The sequence below is a fragment of the Balaenoptera borealis genome (genome assembly GCF_965194805.1).
Source record: "Balaenoptera borealis genome assembly, chromosome: 2".
Taxonomy (NCBI): domain Eukaryota; kingdom Metazoa; phylum Chordata; class Mammalia; order Artiodactyla; family Balaenopteridae; genus Balaenoptera; species Balaenoptera borealis.
Window position 1 is genome coordinate 113,843,751 of NC_138867.1, and position 21,138 is coordinate 113,864,888.

The 21,138-nt window shown below is 39.8% G+C and overlaps 2 protein-coding genes across 5 annotated transcripts in view; one reads left to right on the forward strand and one right to left on the reverse strand.

Moving 5' to 3' along the window:
• SEC24A (SEC24 homolog A, COPII coat complex component) overlaps positions 1 to 21,138 on the forward strand; it is a 104,321-nt gene continuing 83,183 nt past the window's right edge. The window contains exons 1-3 of the mRNA XM_082378904.1: positions 1 to 186; positions 814 to 1,042; positions 2,819 to 2,896. The gene's annotated coding sequence lies outside the window, so the exon portion shown is untranslated. The remainder of the gene's footprint in view (positions 187 to 813; positions 1,043 to 2,818; positions 2,897 to 21,138) is intronic.
• The window catches only part of SAR1B (secretion associated Ras related GTPase 1B), a 31,765-nt gene continuing 15,060 nt past the window's right edge, over positions 4,434 to 21,138 (reverse strand). For 3 of the 4 annotated variants that reach the window (XM_082379006.1, XM_082379007.1, XM_082379008.1), the window contains 4 exons: positions 13,427 to 13,492; positions 11,855 to 11,958; positions 10,671 to 10,802; positions 4,434 to 9,396 (listed from right to left, as the gene is read on the reverse strand). In XM_082379006.1, coding sequence (XP_082235132.1) covers positions 9,280 to 9,396; positions 10,671 to 10,802; positions 11,855 to 11,958; positions 13,427 to 13,492 — 419 coding nt within the window. In that variant the 3' untranslated portion in view covers positions 4,434 to 9,279. The remainder of the gene's footprint in view (positions 9,397 to 10,670; positions 10,803 to 11,854; positions 11,959 to 13,426; positions 13,493 to 21,138) is intronic. The other variant, XM_082379009.1, reaches the window with a different exon arrangement.

Consider the following 21,138-nt stretch of genomic DNA (forward strand, 5'->3'; position numbering starts at 1 on the left):
CCAGCATTCCCGGTTCCTCGGTGGCCATCCTGAAACCTTGTAACCCAGGAGGCCCGAGGTAGCCGAATTCCTCCTGTCCCGCACCCTCACCTCCTTCTGCAAAGAAGGAACGTTCCATTGCTAGGGACTGAACGTTGGGAGCAACACGAAACTCAGAAGAGCGCCAGGGTTTGCAGGAGAAGCCAAGTAAGAAAAGTGACTCAGCAAAATAAACCATCACCTGTGGATATTCTGAACTGCTATCTTGGGACTCTGGGTGATTGCCCGGTTCTGGCGACAGGTGCTTGGTATACAAAACTTTGTTTCCCACATGCCAGCTGTAATATTCATGCTCATCAGCTTACAGAAGGAAGCCTAGCAGGCTTGGGAAGGAGCTGCCATGGACGGGCCTGATAGCTGCCTCGTCCAACGTAAGACTCCTAAATGGGTTCACGGCAAAGGGAGCAGTGTGCCCTGTAGGGACGTCAGGAACCAGAGGGGATGCTTAAATCTTAGGGACCCCTCTGCCCTCCAGGAGCACATCCTTCTGGTCAAGGAGGTGTATGGGACCAGTACCAACCTGCACCATCAGTCCTGGGTCCTACTCGGCCCTCATCCGAGGAGCTGCATCGGGGTGATAGGACCTCAGTGTTTAGAGGGGGGTGGAAAGCACATCTTGTCCACCACCTTCTCTAGGACAGCCTCTGAACTCTAGTGACAGAGAGCCTGTCACTTTATAAGCAACCCACTGCTAAGCCACCTGTATTAAATTAAAAAATGTCTTCCTTAAATTCAACTGTAATTGTCACTCTGAAACGATGTTTCTATTCACAGGCGGTTCTGAGCCCGGGAGCCACAGAAGTCAAGTCCAGTCCAGTGTTCGCTGGGCAGCCCTTGGGCTGTGTGATGAGTTAGGATACGCTGCCCACCTGACTTTTCAAGTTCAGGACTTTCCTAGGGGATGAGAAGGCAGGGTACCCCCCTCATCTACTCTATTACGCTTCTCCTGCTCGATGGATGGAACCACCAGATCCCCACACTGTGCAGGCAAAGCCAGTCCCAGGTAAGAGGTGCATGGAGAGGGGGGTCAGAGAGGGACAGATGTGGTCTCAGCTCCCCACTCCCAGCAGTACCCTCAGGGAGCCCCACTCCCTCAGCCCGATGTCTTGTAGGTCGTGTAGCTGTGTCAACAGCTCCAGCTTGTGTTTTATTTTGACCTCAAACATGCGTCTTCCCCGTTGTCAGCGCCACACATTCTGGTGCACATGCTCAGTGTGGCATTTTGGGGATACAAGTCTGTCCAGATGTTCTCAGCTTCAAATAGTGTATCCTGATCTGATGGCCCCATGAGCAGGCTCTCCTGGTGGATCCCCGGCTCCTGCCTTGGGTTGGAAAACATGGTCATACATCATAAAATGCTGGTTTGGGAATCAGTGTTAGAAGTAGCCTACTTATCATGACAGGTGAGAAGCAGGTTGAAAGATGGGAAAGATCAGCCCCGCTCTTCTGCCTCCTTCTCAGTTCAGGCCTCATGTTCTCGTCTTTCCCTCCACTGACATTTCCGTCTAAGATGCTCTCCACACAGCACCTCTTCGGGCTCTGGGCTCTACCGGCCCCAAATCACAGCGTGCCCTTTTCTGCTGTGCCTCTGTCATTGCTGTTCTGTCTGCTCGCACTATCCTCTCTCACCCCTTCTCCACTAACCAGTTTATACACCTTCAAGATTCAGCTCTGGTGCCCCTTTTCTAGAAACCTCGATGGTGTTTGGGGGCCTTTCCCTTTTGCCTTCCATGGTGCCTTGGGCAGATCTCTGCCCGTTTTTCATCATTCCATGCCAGTCCCCAGCAGGCAGGTGTTGAGGAAATTCCTGCTGACTGACTGGTGGAAGGGCAGATAGAAAGTAAGGCCAAATGTCCCAACCTGAATCCAATACCAGCACAATACTTGCAAAGTCCCTGGTGATAACGGTTTTCCACACGTAAGGTTTTGTATATGAGAGAGAGAAAAAAAGAGAGAACCTGGTGAGTAGGGACCCCGCCTCCTATTTTGCCCAGCACAGCCCTGCGCGTGGAGTGGTGGGCAAAGGCTGCTGCCCACATACCAGGTAATCAGAGGGTCAGGCACTGCTTCTCCAAAGATGGAAGGCAGATTGAGGCCCCAGAGAATCCAAGAGGGGTCCTCCTGCCACCCGACTGCCAGAGGCCTGTGGATTCTGAACCTGGCCCCACATAGAAGCTGAGGTGGAGAAAGACTCAGACTGTTCTCTGAATATCTTTGTGCCGCTGCCATCTGCTGCAGTCGGGAAAGAAAGCAGCGTTGTGTGGTTTCCTTCAGGAGCCGTCAGAGCTGTGTCCCCATGCAATAGAGCCCCTAGTTGTAAATAAGGTCTGGGGCCCAGAACAGGGCTGGAGCTCTCCTGTTCTGCACCTTACCCAAAGAGGGGCTCTTGGCCATTCAGATCTTGAAAGTGAAGTCCCTAGAATGGAGGAAAGTCAACGTGCTTTTCTCCAGACTGCAATCAATCTGGCGTGGCTTCCCAAACAAGAGGTGGATCTAGAGAGCTCAATCCAAACCCAAGGGCTAGGAGAAAACCCTAAAAATGGTGCTGTAACTTGGTAATGTTTATAATCTCTAGTTTCTGAGATTTTGCTAATCCCGGATGAAATGAGACTACAATTCCACTGATGAGGTTCACATTCAGTTCCTTTTAGCTCAAGAAAGTAGTAAAAACAAATCTCCATTTTTTTTTTTTTTAAATCTCCATTTTTGACCCCCAAGTGTTTCTCTGTCCACCTGTACCTCACCTCCAATTATTTCTTCCCTTTGTTTATTTTACCAGCCATGAAACATGACACCTGTGAAGATTTTTGACTGGAGGACTGTTACCCATTAACCCAGGCCCTTTCAATACAGTCAGGTAAGAAAGCTCTTCAGTTTCTTTTTGCAACATTACCAGCTTGTTTGTAGTGGCATAGTGCCATCACTGAAGTCACAGTGACTTTAATAAACATGTTAAATGGTTCACCGTAATGCCCCCAATCAAAATCCACATTCCAAAGCAAGGCTTCCTTTGTTTACTAAATAATAGCCAGAAAATTATTGTCTTGGTGTCTGATTTTAAATAAATTGAGTTAAGAGCCTTTGTAAACACAGGCTCTGACCTTTGTCAATTAACTGAATCCCCAGGTGAACCCTTTATAAGGGATGCAGCAGAAACAGGGCCTGTTTTAGGACCTTTGTTAATCATCAGGTTTCTAAGCTGTTGTTCTCACCTTTCAATTAGGAGGATGGTGGCCACCACCCAAAGGGCTTCTTTTACAGTTTCCTAGTTCCTCTATTCCCAAAAAGGTGCTTTTCACACTCTTTTAGGGGCTATGACATTGCATTACTTGTAGCTTTAGTACAAATATCAGATAGTCTAGTGGGATATTATATAGCTAAAGTCAAGAAAATGAGCTAAATAAACTGGACTTTATTTTCTTAGCATTTATCCCTTCAGTGCATTCACTACCTACCTATTAGTTTCAGTTCAGCAGATAACTTGAGTCCATACTAAATCTCTATTTGATGGACCCAACTGTAATAGAATCATGATTGTTTATGTTAAGAGTTAGCACAAAGCTTGATGTCCTGCACACTGTTAGTGGGAAGGTTAAAGGGATGGCTGTAGAAAGGTTTTATATTTGGATTTAAGTCTCAAAAGTAGCTTGATAATCCTTAACAAAATGATAAAATTTTTCATTCGAATCACCTGAGGAGTTGAAAAAAGTCTGCTTCCTGAGGGCAGCCTGGGATTTGGGTAATTCTGAATTGCGGCCAAGGTTGAGAACCACCGACTACAGGTTACATCGACATAGGATTTACTAATAAATGAATTCTCAGGGGAAAAAAAGAAAAGATAAATCTTTTTCTTCACTGATTGGCCAATGACCATTTAGTGTTACTAGTATTTAGTGTTATATTACTGTTTTTCCTAAATGAAAATCCACACACTTTGGCACCAGAAAAACCTGAGAACCTTGTTGAAGATTCGGATTACTGCCCTCCACCCCACCCCGGATTTACTGAATCACAATTTTTGGTGGGATTTTTTTTCTTGTGTGTGTGTGTGTTTTAAAGCCAGCTCCCCCCTGGCCACACACACACACACACACAGGAGATTCCGATGCATACTAAAGCTAGAGAACCTTGATGTAGATAAAACCAACCAGCTGCCTTATTTTTCACATTTCAACTGAATTGGCATTGTGTAAGTCCTACTACAATGCGCCCATGAGTTGTTTTCAGTCTTACAAGGCAAATTAGGCCTCGGTACTTAATTTAAGCAAAGGTTCCTTGGAATCCTTGCACAAAGGGCACGTTCTATAATCTTGATAATTTCAAAGTCCAAGAAATTTCTAATAAGCACAATGAAAATTACAATTGGATGGTAAAAATGGGACTTGACACCAGAGTGTTTCAGAGACCAGGTAATCATTTTATTTTTCTATTACTGACACTCAAATTCATAGGGGGGTGAAAAGACAATAGAACATAATCAAAATAACACACAAACACAATTCAAGGACATTTAACCAACTATGATAGCTGTTCTTTGTAAAATATATAAAGGTAAACAAACATCTTTATATAAATTAATGCTTAACAATCTGTATACACTGTAAAACAATTGTTAAAATTCACACTAAGATGCTAGTGCAAGCAGTGGTGTACAAAAGTGCAAACAAGGTTAGTGATGAAAAACTTATCACTGACTTACCACTTCAACATACTCTGCATTCAGTCAAATACTGAAGGCCTCACCACGGAAAACACTTTGATCACTTTTAAAGTTATGTGACTACATTCACCCTGAGCGCTCTTGCCTCAGTATGGCAACTGATTACGAGTTCAGGTTAGGAGCAGCACCAGGGAATCCAGAAACCCATGTGAAGTTGGCACATTCTGATGTGAATCTTCATACTTGATAATGAAAACAATTTCAAGGACAACTTGTATGTCAGAAACTGTAGAACTGTCACCTCCCTTTACCCTGAAATATTTAAAACTAAAATTAAATCTAATTCCCCCGCTTCATTTAAAATACATGCTGAAGAAGAATTCATCCACTCCAGTGTGGCTTTTCCAGAGAAAATAATTCTGCATGAAATCACTCAAAAGCCTTTCCCATTTCTGTCCTAAGATCTATTTGGGGTGGGGGCACTCCTGAAACAAAGTTTACTTTGGATAAATTTGCTTACTTTACTGTGATTACTTTGGATTCTGTTTAAAAGTGTGGTCAAAGCCCGGAAAAATCAATCAGAGGTATTAAATATATTAGCTACTTAATGTTCTAAATTATGAGGACAAAAATTAGTTCAAAATTGCATCTTCAACAGACTCTGTAGATTCCCTTTATACTCAGGGATCTTTTTATCCAGGTGTGAGCTGGGGTATGTGAGGGGTAATGGTTCCAGGGTTCAAGAGTAGAAACATGGTTTTAACAAAATTCCAATCACTTTACACAGAGGCACAGTCCTATATTTTTAAGAGCTTGTTCTCTTTCTTTTCCTTTTCATCTTTTTTTCTGGTTAAAAAGCACTAATTTGCATTTCAAAAGGACAATGATGGAAATCACCAGAAATATAAATATGGAGCTTTGAAAATTTAGTCCTTAATTGAAGATATACTGTTTTCTGAACTCTTAACTATTTATTACAAAAAAAAAATTTTAATGTTTATAGAAAACCTTTAATTCCCTATTAATTTTGCATCCAGAAGTTTATATTTGCTAATCTCTATTTTTTTCATGCTCTCTTGGAGATTTGTTGAAGCTTCACCAACTTTTACATACGTTTAAAATGATCCAAACAGGGACTTCCCTGGCAGTCTCCACGATTCCAATGCAGGGAACACGGCGATCCCTGGTCGGGGAACTAAGATCCCGCATGCTGCATGGCACGGCCAGAAAAAAAAAAAAATCCAAACCATATACTCTAAATAAAATCAACACAAGATTTTTTGAGAGACTTCCTTTTATATTAGCTATTTTCAAGGTACTCTGGTCAAAATTTATTTGGCAATAGAAGTCTTGCAAACTTCAGTCCTGTAAGTGACTAAGACTGAAATGCTACCTTGAGTCACATACCAAGTACAGTTTCAGAAAATGTAAACCTGTCTCCTGAAACTCTCAAATCATGTCAACTAGAGGTATTCTGTTTTTAAGGATGGAACTTGTGAAAATGCTGGGTTAATTAAATCATTTTGCAGAAGGCAAGAAACACTATTATCAAATATTACTCTATTTTAATGATTTACAAGTAGCTTATGTGCTGGAAAGTGCTACACAGAAGTGTGAGCCAGTTGAAAACTAAAGAAAAGAAATGTTCTGTGTATACATTGTAAACCACAGTAAATTTGTATAAGTACACAGGCACACAAAACTAAAATTTAGATCTATGCAGGCAATATCTGAATTCATACTTCTTTGGCTCTCAAAGATACTGGGTCAACTAAGCCAATGGTGAAGAATATTTTTTCATATGCTTTAGGAAATATCTGTGCCCCAATTTTTAAAAATGCTATAATCTTCAATCTAAAAATTCACCAAGATAAACTGGAATCCATCAATTTAAACAGTTACACAAAAGTATAATTAACAGCAGTCATTGAAACAGGTGTGAGGTTAAGAAGCTCTTCTTTAAAAATATAAAAGCCAGCTGAGACCCTCTATTTTTCGTTTTGGACTTAAGATTTTAAAACATCTTTTGAACACTTCCTGATTTGTATGGAATCCAATCTTAACTTGTATACAATAGTGTTAATTACATTTTCACACTTTACAGTGGGAGGAACAAAATTAACCTATGTCCCCAATACTACCATTTACCCAAAAACTACTCCGCAAATGTACACACTTGCACAGGCACATACAGAGTATATGTTTTCCCCATGTGCTTTTACTGCTTCTTGGCATTCTCTTAACTTGCTTCTCCTGAAGGAAGCAGTGACTCAGTGTATATGCTCTGAGGAGCTCTCAGAGCTAGATGGTAAGCCCAATGGCTGGGGAACTCCGAGGCCCATCTCCCTGGAGCTGGCAGGAAAGTGCAGCTTCATTTCCAGAGGTTCAGGCCATAAGACTCTTACATCATTGGGAAAATATCCACAGTTTAGCTGTGGTCCACAAAGTGACTTTGTTCCTTTGATCCCAGTGACAGACCTAGAATGAGAGTTCTGGAACAAGATATTTTGTACCAGAAAGCAAATCCCCTCTAGAGAAACCAGTAAGCTTTTTCCTTTATACCAACTTATAACACAAATAATTAACTTCTCAATTATCACAATAGATACTAGGAAATACTTGAAGAAAGGCATGTCCCTGTAAATATTGAAAAGGTACCATCAACAAGAGGCAATTACTTTTAATAAGGCTTAATTCTGTCTAGTCAAGATGTTAAAAATGAGTACTTTAAATATATCTGGCAGAATAAACCAAGAGGCTGAAATGTCATTTGCTACTTTTCCCATGGTGCTACTGACGTTTCTAGGCAGGGAGAAAGCTATTTATTTTTGTTTAGAAGGAAGCTGAAAGTGAAATAGAATAGGTGAATTCCTAAAACCAAATGTCATGGTGAAATGACCTTGTTGGTTTAGCTAACTGGTAATTCCTTCCAGGCATATCCTTCAATCCTTATTTGCTTCATATATTACATTATTGATGACAGAAAGGACTACAGTAACTCTGATTTGGACAATAGCTAGATAAAACACTAATTCTGATATTAAAATTACTCTTGATGGAATTGGAGCAATCTATTCTCAATGGAATTGGTTAAATATACTACAAAACCTTGGTTTATGACCAAGAGAGGAAACCTTAAGTTTGACAGTCTTTAAAAATAAATATTTGGCACTTGTCTTTCAGCTAATTATGGGAATCTCCGACATATGGAAAAAAAGAACTCAATTTCTCAGGAAATTAAAATGCTTTAAAAAGCTAACTAAAATCTTATCAGAAAGCCTATCAATGAGGCTTGCAGACACTATCACATGGCAAGAATTGTATCTAAAAACAAAAGCCTTTTGTGCTATAAAGTGAGAGCTAGCTGAGAATAACTAAAAAAAAAGAGAATTAAATACATGGATTCATTTTCTTTCCACCAAGAAATAAAATATGCCCAAAATGCAAAAGAGCTGTAGGACAGGAGCAAAATCCCCAAACATCTCAGTGACAAATGAAGGAGAATAGGCTCTTTTTCCTCAGATGCACGCCTCCACGATGAAACTGCGCACAAGACCCTACTTGTCGTTTGCCCTGGAGAGTACCATTAAGTATAAAGAGACTGGGGAGTACCTCTAAATGTAGGGAGACTGGTGCCTGTCACTACTTTTGGTGAAGAGGCACAGAATACCAAACCAGTAAGATGGAGCACTTCAGAATCAGACAACTGGAATGGGCCTATCAAACCAAAAATTAACCTTGGGTTGTACCAGAAGATGTGCTTTTTGGCAGAAGGCCGATCCCACAGGGACTAGGACATGGACCCCATCAGCACTGGTAATAGCAGTGTTACAGATAAAAATACACATGATTCAGAGATAAATGTGGTATAAGGTACAACCAAACACAACTTGTCTCCTGGAAAATGCAAAAGCCTCTAGGAACTTAAGCATTATTCTAAATATTCTGAAGCAGTCTCCTTTCCCAGTAACCCCCTCATATAGATAATAGTAAACATACAAAATTTCAGAGCATACTAGCCAGATAAGACACATTAAAATGAAACATTTGCCCAATAAGGGTGCCAAACATTAGGGTTTGCTTTATTGCATGACGTTTGCATAAGAAAAAATAATGAAAACTGTAAGGCATCATGCAATCATCAATAAGCTAATTATTAACTGTTCACTTAAGATAGGTGGACACATAATCTAAAATTTAAAAACTAGTTCCAAAAAAGTACATAAAAAGTTTAACATGATGAACTTTTAAATATGGTTTACATTTGTAGTTTCATATTGTTAAAAAGTGCTTCAAAGGTAGTCTGGAAAGTTGCTCTTTAAAAATGGTGCTGGGGGTAATGTTAGATTATAAACTGTAAAATCTAATTATTTTTATGGAATTAGAAAGCTACATTGTGATATTCAGCTTACTTGAATCAGTCTTCAATTCTCACTCAAATTAGGTTGATAAAATATTAATAATCTAAAAAACATCTGTTTTCTAACCAACAAGTCTATTGAGTTCAAGTTATGCATGTTGAGTGATCAAATCTCTGAGTAGGCCTGAATGGTGAGACCTTGAACTGATGCAGGCTGGTGTTAATCAATGTACTGAGCCATCCAGCGGAAGCCTTCTCCATAGCCTTGTCTTTTGAGCACACTACACATAAAAACTTCTAAGGGCCGGGCATTCAGTTCTTTCAGAGATACACTGCCCTAGAAGAGAAGATAGACATTATGTTGAATGACCCCTTAATGAAATAAAAGCTCCACTCCCCAGGAGAACTGCAGCTCGTACATCTTAGAACAAAGGGTGACTGTGATAAAGCCACGGCTGTTTGGCATCCGAGTACCCTCCCTTAAACACACAGGACGTCTCCTCTCACTCTACTGGAGGACAGGATGTCTGCTCAGTGGGACAGAGGTGAGCTTGTGAGGCACACAAGAATGAAAATAATCTGTGACTTAGAAAAAATTCAAGTTACCTGGGACAACTGGCTTCACTTATATTAAAAACAAACATTCTCTGAGTAGGTTTATGACTAAACAAGGCATTTCTTAAAATTAATGTGGAGCAGTGACTTTCCTGGCGGTCCAGTGGGTAAGACTCTGAGCTCCCAATGTGGGGGGCGCCAGTTCGACCCCTGGTTGGGGAACTAGGATCCCACATGCAATGCAGCATGGCAAAAAAAAAAAAGAAAAAATTAATGTGGAATTGAGTTATTAAAAAGAAGAAACAGAAAATAGACCAAAGTCTACCACATCTAACATAAGAGTCTCCTTCCATAGGCTGCAATATTTCTCTACTCTGGGATTTTTCAATACTAAGGTCCTTCCCCAAAACAAATACCAGTAAAAATGAATGCAAAAATAATGTGTCTTAAAGCTTATTATAAAGTATATGTTCAGAAAACCCCAACACTGCTATGGCCAAGTTTACATTTTATTTTTATCTCTGTTGAACTCAGGGCTTAAACACTGAACTGAGGGCCTAAATACACTACTGGTATGCTTAAACATTCAAGTATATTATTTAGTGGCTAATTCTGAAAAATTATGACAAATAAAACTTTGAAAGCTTTCATGTAGTTTCTCATAAGCATAGGCTTTGACATTTTTGATATCACCAAGAAAAGGTTTCATTTCATTCAGTGGTAGAAAGAAAATAAATGAGAACATTAAAAAAAGACCCAAATGTACAAATGACAGTTTTTAAGAAAAAAAATGAAAATGGGCTTATGAGGTAGGACAATAGTAATTTAAAGACATCTGGTTATACACCTGAAACTAGTATAATGTTGTATGTCAACTATACCCCAATTAAAAAAAATAAAAAAGCCAGACTGTACCAATTAAACCGATAAGCATGATTACTGTTAGGGGTAGTGTGGGAACAAACTATTTCAGAAGATTAAAAATAAATAAAAAGATATTTATACTACTGAATGAAATATTCACACTTGTCAAAAATTTTCCTTTTTTTTTTTTACCTTTCCTGTTGTCTGACCATATAAACCAAACATCTCTCGCAACCTCTCTTCACTGATGGCTTCAGGTCTGTCAATCTTATTTCCAAGAATCAGTATAGGCACATTAGCAACAGTTTCATCTGTCATTAGTGACTGAAAAAACAAAACAAAACAAAATGAACGACAAGATGTTGATATGAAACCATCTAAAGGGTTCATTGTGACAAGCTACCAAATGGGTATCAAGGACTGATTCTCTATCATACCCGTCAGTTTGGCTAACTTTCTTTGGCAAACTCTCCCTACATTTTAAAGTGAGCTCAACAAACCCAAAGCTCAATTCTTCTGCCTCCCTAAGTCTCCTTCTGTAAATGCTCACTCTGTGAATAGACCCAACACTTAAAGCATGCAGACCTGGTTTCATTTCTAGTTCTGCTGCTTTTGAGTTGTGAGATCTTACACAAATAAGGCTCATTGAAGTTCAAAGAGAATTTGCAATAGTACCACCTACCTTATGGAGTTAATTTGAGAATTAAATGAGGTAATATGCACAGTGTCGGGCACAAAGTAGGAACTCAGGAATTCCCTGACCCTGTTCCATGACCAGAGAACCTATCTGGACTTTTCCACATGAATAAGTACTTGTTTGCTTGCTCTAGGCAGAGGCATGGTCAGGTCAACCTTCCATCAAATCATGGACCTGCTTTCTCTGTGGACCCAGATCTAGCACTGACCTTGCCTACTGCTTCTGAGCCCCTTTACGAAGCATGTGACCTGGGAGACGGGAGAGGAGGTGGCTACACATGGCCCTGATCACTCCTGGGAGCGGTGACAAAGATAGCATGTTATGCCATTTCCAGGTTCTGGCTAACTCCTAAAGAAACCAGCATCCTAGGAGGACCAGGGGCTTAAGACAAAGCCACTACAGGAATGTAGCAGACATGAAATATACTACAAGGGCACACTCTGCACAGAGTGAGCCCAAGCCTTCAGGAAGGAGGTCTGCATTAGTACCTCCTCAATAGCTACAATTACTCCAAGCTACTCCCCCTACATTCTAAGTAGAATAATCTCAGAACTCCACAAATTGTCAGGAGTTACATCAGAGGCTGCAAAAAAGCCACACTCTGATACCTACATATCCAACCTATTTCCTCAGGCTTACCAGTGATTCAACTATGTTTAGTTTTAATTATTTAACTTACATCAAGTTCTTCTTTTGATTCTAACAGCCTTTCATGGTCTGCACAATCCACCAGAAATACAATGCCATTGATAGCAGGAAGGTAGTTTTTCCACACTCTTCGAGCTAATAAAAACAATCAGGAGTTAGATTTTATTTGCTGGTCAAACCTAGCAGATAGTTTGAGGGAAGAGTCCAATAAGATATCAAGTGTAATTATCCCTTAGCTGCTGCTACTTCACTATATACTCAAGTTAATCTTTCACCCAATATTGCCAAAATCTTTCCAGGTGACCAAAGAAGAAATAACAGGTTTTCCTTGATTGTGGGCAAGTCAAATACTTCACTCTGCCCCAATTTTCCTATGTTAGAAGAAGAATTAATATTTGCTACTAATGGACAAGGATGCACATTAAGTTCATTGGAGGGACCACTACTATTTCTTATATGCAGTATTCATTTTTCTGACATTCCTGGTTTATCAGTTTTTTGCCAGTGATAAATCTGGAGTCAGTGACAGAAGGAAATTCGTATCGGGTACAGACTTGTTAAGTTAAAATAATAAAGCAAACTGTTCTACTCATAAGAGAAATTAAAGTTTATGAAACCATTAGGGTAATTTTTGCCATGACATTCTCTTTTAGAGGGGAAAACAGTTTTGGGGGTACCCTAGGGGAAGGTAACTTTTTTTTCTGACTTCAGTTTTATAATACACCTTAAAATAATATAGAAATGAAGTCTCAAACTCCATTAGGTTCTAAATCTAATCATTAAATTCCAGGAATTAGTTTATGTATATTTTAAACAATTGATATATGTCTCAAATGTGCTTTCACTAACCACAGGCTTTGTAATATTCATTATTTATGAATTACCATGTGGTGGATACTGCTAAGTCCTTTTGGGGATATTAAAAAATAACTAGGATTTCAGTCCCAGAAAGTTTAGTAGAGGAAATAAGACAGTCGTTCCAAACTTGCAGATATGTATACAAACGCACTAATTGCTACGTAAGTATAGTTGAGAGCACTCCCAGCTGGGAGTGGCTTCTCAGGGGAGGCAGCAGGACTTACACTGGGCCCTGAAGGTGGGTTACCTATGTGCAGATGGGGATGGCATAAGCACAGAGGTGGGAGAACACCAAGATGGTTTGGTTTGGTTGGAGTAAAGAGAATGGGAAAGGGTATAGTGGGAAATAAAGACTCAAAAAGTAAAGTGCGATCAGATCATAGAGATCCTGAGTGCCAGGTCAGTGAGTTTGGCCTTTATTTTACAGGTAATGAGTTAGCCACTGAAGGTTTTTCATACAGAGCAATAACATATTCATAACATGATTACGACAGTAAGCGAAAGGTGGACTGGAGCAGAGAAAGAATGGAGGCTAAATTTTACTCATATGCTTTACCACCAAAAGCAATTCAGACTTAAATTGGAGTACCATGAAAATCATCCTCTGCATTTAAAGCATTTATCTAGGGGTAATAACTCCGAAATTTTAAGTCTACTCTGGCTTTCTTTGAATAGAATGAGATTTCATGCACTGGAACATAATGGTCACATTTTTATTAAATAAAACAAAGCAACAGAATCTCACCTTGAATATGTCCACCCAGATCAAAAGTTGTAAATGTCATGCCAGCAATGGTTAGTTCTTCTGACGCTAAATAATAATACAAAATATTTTAACAACATGAAAATTAGAAATCCATTCCTGGTATATATTGCCACTTAAAGTTTGATTTACTTTAATTGCAAATAAGGTCAAATCAAAAAGGAATTCTCTGTTGTAACTACTATATTCCATTTCATATTGCCAATATAATGCACGTAAATGGTAATATTCATTTCTAGTATTCACTACCCACCACAAATCCAACACTTACTTATTTTTCCTTCTCTATCCTGCTGAAATTGACAATTATTTACTGTGAATTCAAGTGACTGCTCCAACCTAATAATTTTTCCTGTAATTCATCTTAAACGATAAAGGTGAAATAACAGTATTCTCTCATGGCTGTCATATTTGGCAGGAGACAGTCTTTAATGACAAACACAATTATAATAAAAAATTTGGCTATTATTTCTTCAAATATTTTTTCTGCTCCCTTCCTTCCCCTTCTGGGACTTCAATGATAGGTTTGCTAGACTACTTAATACTGTCCCACAAGTCACTGAGGCTCTGTTGATTTTTTTTTTCGTCATTTTTCTCTTGTGTTTCTTTTAGTTTCTATTGCATTGACTTAAGTTCACTGGTCTTTCCTTCTGCAGTATTGGCACTAATTTGCTATTAATTCTTGGGACTTCCCTGGTGGTCCAGTGGTTAAGACTTGTGTTCCACTGCAGCGGGTGCGGGTTCAACCCCTGGTCGGAGAACTAAGATTCCACATGCCGTGCAGTGTGGGACACCCTCCACCCCACAAAAAAAATTGCTATTCATCCTATCTAGTGAAAATTTCATTTCAGATATTTTATTTTTCTTTTCTATAAGTTCCATTTGGTTCTGTCTTCTTTTTTTTTTTTTTTAAACAACAGCTCCTGTTTATTTTTTAATTTTTATTTATTTATTTAATTTATGGCTGTGCTGGGTCTTCGTTTCTGTGTGAGGGCTTTCTCTAGTTGCGGCAAGTGGGGGCCACTCTTCATTGCGGTGCACGGGCCTCTCACTATCGCGGCCTCTCTTGTTGCGGAGCACAGGCTCCAGACGCGCAGGCTCAGCAATTGTGGCTCACGGGCCTAGTTGCTCCGTGGCATGTGGGATCCTCCCAGACCAGAGCTCGAACCCGTGTCCCCTGCATTGGCAGGCAGATTCTCAACCACTTCGCCACCAGGGAAGCCCTTGGTTCTGTCTTATATCTTCCATTTCTCTCCTCATTATGTTCATGTTTCCCTTAAATCCTTAAGCATATTCATAACAGCTATTTCAATGTCCTTATTTGCTAATTCCATCATCTTTTTTACTTCTGCCATCATCTTTGTTACAATCTGTTTTTACTGATTAATTTTTCTCCTGGTTATGGATCATACTTTCCTGCTTCTTTGCATGTCTAATAATTTTTTATTGAATGTTGGATTTTTTAAAAATTAATTAATTTATTTATTTTTGGCTGCACTGGGTCCTCCCTGCTGCACGCAGGCTTTCTCTAGTTGCGGCGAGCGGGGGCTACTCTTCCTTGCAGTGCGTGGGCTTCTCATCGCGGTGGCTTCTCTTGTCGCGGAGCACGGGCTCTAGGCACACGGGCTTCAGTAGTTGTAGCTTGCGGGCTCTAGAGCACAGGTTCAGTAGTTGTGGCGCACTCGCGGGCTTAGCTGCTCCGCGGCATGTGGAATCTTCCCGGACCAGGGATCGAACCCGTGTCTCCTGCATTGGCAGGCGGATTCTTAACCACTGTGCCACCCGGGAAGTCCCTGGATGTTGTATTTTGTTGTACCCTTTTCAAGAAAGTTGGACTTTGGGAATTCCCTGGCGGTCCAGTGGTTAGGACTCAGCGCTCTCACTGCGGGGACCCTGGTCGGGAACTAAGATCCTGCAAGCCACGGGACACGGCCGAAAAAAAAAAAGAAAAGAAAGTTGGACTTTGTTCTGGCAGGCAGTTAAACTGCTTGCAGATCAGTTTTTAAGTTTTGTTAGGGCAGATCTAAAGTAGCCTTTACTTTGGAGCTACTTTAGCCCCATTACTAAGATATGATCCTTTGGAGTATTCAACAAGGTCTCTCCTTTTTGGCTGGTGCGAATTTGGATTCCCGGCCCCATGTGAGCTCTGGGAATTATTTGGCTAACAACTCCACTATAACTGTTCTTCCAGAAATTATTCTTTGACTGGCCATGTGTAGTTTCACCCTATGTATGCACAGATTGGTATTCAGCCATGAAAATATCTGGAGTTCTGGGATTTCCCTGGTGGTTCAGTGGTTAAGACTCCGTACTTCTACTGCAGGGGGCCCAGGTTCAATCCCTGGTCAGGGAAATAGATCCCGAATGCATGCCACAACTAAGAGTTCGCATGCCACAACTAAGACCCGGCGCAGCCTAAATAAATATATATATATATTTAATTTCTGGAGTTCCTTCTCTGCAGAGCTCCTTCCTCTGTGGTAATCTGCCCAGCAAATTCTAGTCACCTCAGCCTCCCCAAATTCTGGTCTCTGTCTCCTCAAGTCAGTAAGACTACTGGGTTGTTTGGGTTTCCTCTCCCTACACCATGATCTGAAAATTACCTCCTGTGATAAAACTTGAATAGAGAAGTGTTTGTTTTTCTTCTCTCAGGAATCATAGCCCTGTGCTAGCTATTGCCCAATATCTGATAACAGTTGTAGTATATATTTTTGTCCAGTTTTCTAGTCATTTACAGTGGGATGGTAATTCCAGACTCTGTTATTCCCTCATGGCCAAAAGCAGAAGACCCCCTACAATTACAATGAAAGGTTCAGTATAATTGTTAACTATTCAGTATAACTATGAGACCCCAGAGTAGTTTATCTTGCTAAAAAATTCTGTATGAAGACTGCCAACTGAATGAATAAGTAATACAATTTGTGTTCAAAGCATGATCCTTTCCAATAAGGAAAAGATAATGCTTGGATGTGGTTGGCAAACTACCTCTATGGTTACAATTCCTCAGTACACTCCCTGCTTTATAAAAGAAGTCCCAATTTGATTAATTAAGATACAGAACACTGTTAACATCCCAGCAAGTTCCCTCTTGCCCATTCCCAGTCAGTCCACACCTCCACTCCCAGAAGCAAGCACTGATCTGAATTCTATCACCACAGGTTTGTTTTGCCTGTTTTAGAATTTTATATAAATGGTATCATATAGTATATAAATTTTGTGACCAGCCTCTTCCATGCAATATAATATGCATCGTATGTATCAGCAGTTTATTCCTCTTTCTTGTTGAGTAGAATTCCATTGTTTATCCATTCTTTTTTTGAAGGACATCTGAGCTGTTTCCAGTTTGGGGCTATTACAGATAAATAAAACTGGTATAATAAACATTCTTGTATGAGGATTTTGGTGAACACATGTTTTTCATTTCTCCTAGATAAATACCGAGCAATGGAACTGCCAGATCATAGGGTAGATATATGTTACCTTTTTCACATATGCTTTTTCTTTTTAAATTTTTATTGGAGTATAGTTGATTTGCAATGTTGTGTTAGTTTCAGGTGCACAGCAAAGTGAATCAGTTATACATATATACCCATTCTTTTTCAGATTCTTTTTTTTTAAAGATTTTTAAAAGATTTATTTTAAATATTTATTTATTATTTATTAATTTATTTTGGCTGCGCCAGGTCTTAGTTGCAGCACATGGGATCTTTGTTACCGCATGTGGGATCTTTAGTTGCGGCATACAGGATCTTTTGTTGCGGTATGCAGACTCCTTAGTTGTGGCATGTGGGCTCTAGTTCCCTGACCAGGGATCGAACCCGGGCCCCCTGCACTGGGAACACGGAATCTTACCCACTGGACCACCAGGGAAGTCCCTATTTATTTATTTATTTTGGCTGCGCCGGGTCTTAGTTGAGGCACGTGGGATCTTCGTTGCCAAGTGCAGGATCTTTAGTTCCGGCATGCGGAATCTTTCATTGCGGCATTTGAACTTTTAGTTGCGGCATGCATATGGGATCTAGTTCCCTGAACAGGGATTGAACCCGGGCCTCCTGCGTTGGGAGCGAGGCATCTTAGCTACTGGACCACCAGGGAAGTCCCCAAATTCTTTTCCCATATAGGTTATTACAGGATATTGAGTAGAGTTCCCTGTGCTATATAGTAGGTCCTTGTTAGTTATCTATTTTTTTAAATTTCTTTTTAAAAAATTAATTTATTTTTATTTTTGGCTGCATTGGGTCTTCATTGCTGCACGTGGGCTTTCTCTAGTTGCGGTGATTGGGGACTACTCTTCGTTGCGGTGCATGGGCTTCTCTTGTTGCGGAGCACGGGCTCTAGGCACGTGGGCTTCAGTAACTGTGGCATGCAGGCTCAGCACTTGTGGCTCGCGGGCTCTAGAGCGCAGGCTCAGTAGTTGTGGCGCACAGGTTAGTTGCTAAGCAGCATGTGGGATCTTCCCGGACCAGAGTTCAAACCTGTGTCCCCTGCATTGGCAGGCGGATTCTTTTTGTTTTTTTTTGAATTTTTGAATTTTATTTTATTTATTTTTTTATACAGCAGGTTCTTATTTGTTATCCATTTTATACCCATCAGTGTATACATGTCAATCCCAATCTCCCAATTCATCACACCTCCCCGCCCCCCAGCTGCCACTTTCCCCCCTTGGTATCCATATGTTTGTCCTCTACATCTGTGTCTCTATTTCTGCCCTGCAAACTGGTTCATCTGTACCATTCTTCTAGGTTCCACATATATGCATTAATATACGATATTTGTTTTTCTCTTTCTGACTTACTTCACTCTGTATGACAGTCTCTAGATCCATCCATGCCTCTACAAATGACGCAATTTCGTTCCTTTTTATGGCTGAGTAATATTCCATTGTATATATGTACCACATCTTTATCCATTTGTCTGTCAATGGGCATTTAGGTTGCTTCCATGACCTGGCTATTGTAAATAGTGCTGCAATGAACATTCGGGTGCATGTGTCTTTTTGAATTATGGTTTTCTCTGGGTATATGCCCAGTAGTGGGATTGCTGTGTCATATGCTAATTCTATTTTTAGTTTTTTAAGGAACCTCCATACTGTTCTCCATAGTGGCTGTATCAATTTACCTTCCCACCAACAGTGCAAGAAGGTTCCCTTTTCTCCATACCCTCTCCAGCATTTGTTATTTGTAGATTTTCTGATGATGACCATTCTAACTGGTGTAAGGTGATACCTCACTGTAGTTTTAATTTTAATTTGCATTTCTCTAATAATTAGTGATGTTGAGCAGCTTTTCATGTGCTTCTTGGCCATCTGTATGTCTTCTTTGGAGAAATGTCTATTTAGGTCTTCTGCCCATTTTTGGATTGGGCTGTTTGTTTTTTTAATATTGAGCTGGCAGGCGGATTCTTTACCACTGCGCCACCAGGGAAGTCCATAGTTAATCTATTTTATATATAGTAGTGTGTATATGTTAATCCCAATCTCCTAATTTATCACTTCCCCCCACGTTTCCCCTTTGGTAACCATAAGTTTGATTTCAAGATCTGTGAGTCTGTTTCTGTTTTGTAAATAAGTTCATTCGTATCATTTTTAAATTAGATTCCACATATAAGTGATATCATATATTTGTCTTTGTCTGACTTTACTTCACTTAGTATGATAATCTCTAGGTCCATCCATGCTGCTGCAAATGGCATTATTTTGTTCTTTTTTATGGCTAAGTAATATTCCACTGTATATATGTACCACATCTTCTTTATCCATTCCTCTGTCGATGGACATTTAAATTGCTTCTATGTCTTGGCTATTGAAAATAGTGCTGCAATGAACATTCAGGTTCATGTATCTTTTTGGATTATGGTTTTCTCCAGATATATGCCCAGGAGTGGGATTGCTGGATCATACAGTAGTTCTATATTTAGTTTTTTAAGGAACCTCCATACTGTCCTCCATAGTGGCTGTACCAATTTACATTCCCACCAACAGTGCAAGACGGTTCCCTTTTCTCCAGACCCTCTCCAGTTCTTATTGTTTGTAGATATTTGATGATGGCTATTCTGACCAGTGTGAGGCGATACCTCATTGTAGTTTTGACTTGCATTTCTCTAATAATTAGTGATGTTGAGCAGCTTTTCTTGGGCTTTTTGACCATCTGTCTGTCTTCTTTGGAGAAATGTCTATTTAGATCTTCTGCCCATTTTTTGATTGGGTTGTTTGTTTTCTTGATATTGAGTGGCATGAGCTGTTTGTATATTCTGGAGATTAATCCCTTGTTGGTCTCTTCATTTGCAAATACTTTCTCCCATTCTGTGGGTTGTCTTTTTGTTTTGTTTATGGTTTCCTTTGCTGTGCAAAAGCTTTTACACTTAATTAGGTCCCATTTGTTTATTTTTGTTTTTATTTTCATTACTCTAGGAAGTGAATCAAAAAAGATATTGTGGGACTTCCCTGGTGGTGCAGTGGTTAAGAATCTGCCTGCCAACGCAGGGGACACAGGTTTGAGCCCTGGTCCGGGAAGATCCCCCATGCTGCGGAGCAACTAAGCCCGTGAGCCACAACTACTGAGCCTGCGCTCTAGAGCCCGCAAGCCACAGCTACTGAGCCCGCGAGCCACAACTACTGAAGCCTGCACACCCTAGAGCCCGTGCTCCGCAACAAGAGAAGCCACTGCAATGAGAAGCCCACGCGCTGCAAACAAAGAGCAGCCCCTGCTCGCCACAACTAGAGAAAGCCTGCGCGTAGCAACAAAGACCCAACACAGCCAAAAATAAATTAATTAATTAATTTTAAAAAAATATATATTGCTGAGATTTATGTCAAAGAGTGTTCTGCCTATGTTTTCCTCTAAGAGTTTTATAGTATCCAGCCTTACATTTAGGTCTTTAACCCATTTTGAGTTTATTTTTGTATATGATGTTAGAGAGTATTTTTAATTTCATTCTTAAAAATATGGAATGCTTCACGAATTTGTGTGTCATTCTTGTGCAGGGGCCATGCTAATCTTCTCTGTATCATTCCAATTTTAGTATATGTGCTGCTGAAGTGAGTACACATATGTTTTTTGATTAATTGAAAAATATTAGTTGAAATGACTGTGAGCCACAGGAAGGTTGAGATAGCATCTGTTTTGTGCCACTGCTTTTACTCCTAGTACTTAGAACAATGTCTGACATAGAGCAGGTGCTCAAAAACTATTTGTTGAATAAATTAAAAAGGGCAACATCATAAAATTTTTAAAATGACTTACACCTAATATAAGACCACTGTGTAATCTCTTCCATTTCTGTTGTTTTTGCAGATAATTTTATATACTCAATTTCACCATGATCATTTTTCTTTAACAGTATTGTTCTTGTATCAGAATCTTATTTGTCAAGCCTCACTTTCCTCTCCTAATATAAAAAAAAAAGTATCAATTTTACAAAGTCCTCCTTTTCCAACTTCACTCACTAACAGCTTTAGAGATAAAATGGTAATTTGTTTTGCTCTGTTTTCCTTCCTTGTTCTTTGTATATTTACTGAACTAAATTAACTATCATATTATTTACTTTTTAGTCCAGTTCTCAATTTTATACTCATTATTAAGGCCAACACTTATTATTTCATAATTAATCTATGGATTAACTTGTCTTTAAACTCTCTGTGTACTTGATTCATCGTCTTTTCAACAGTAAAAGTAAGTTCACAGGTATTTTAAGAT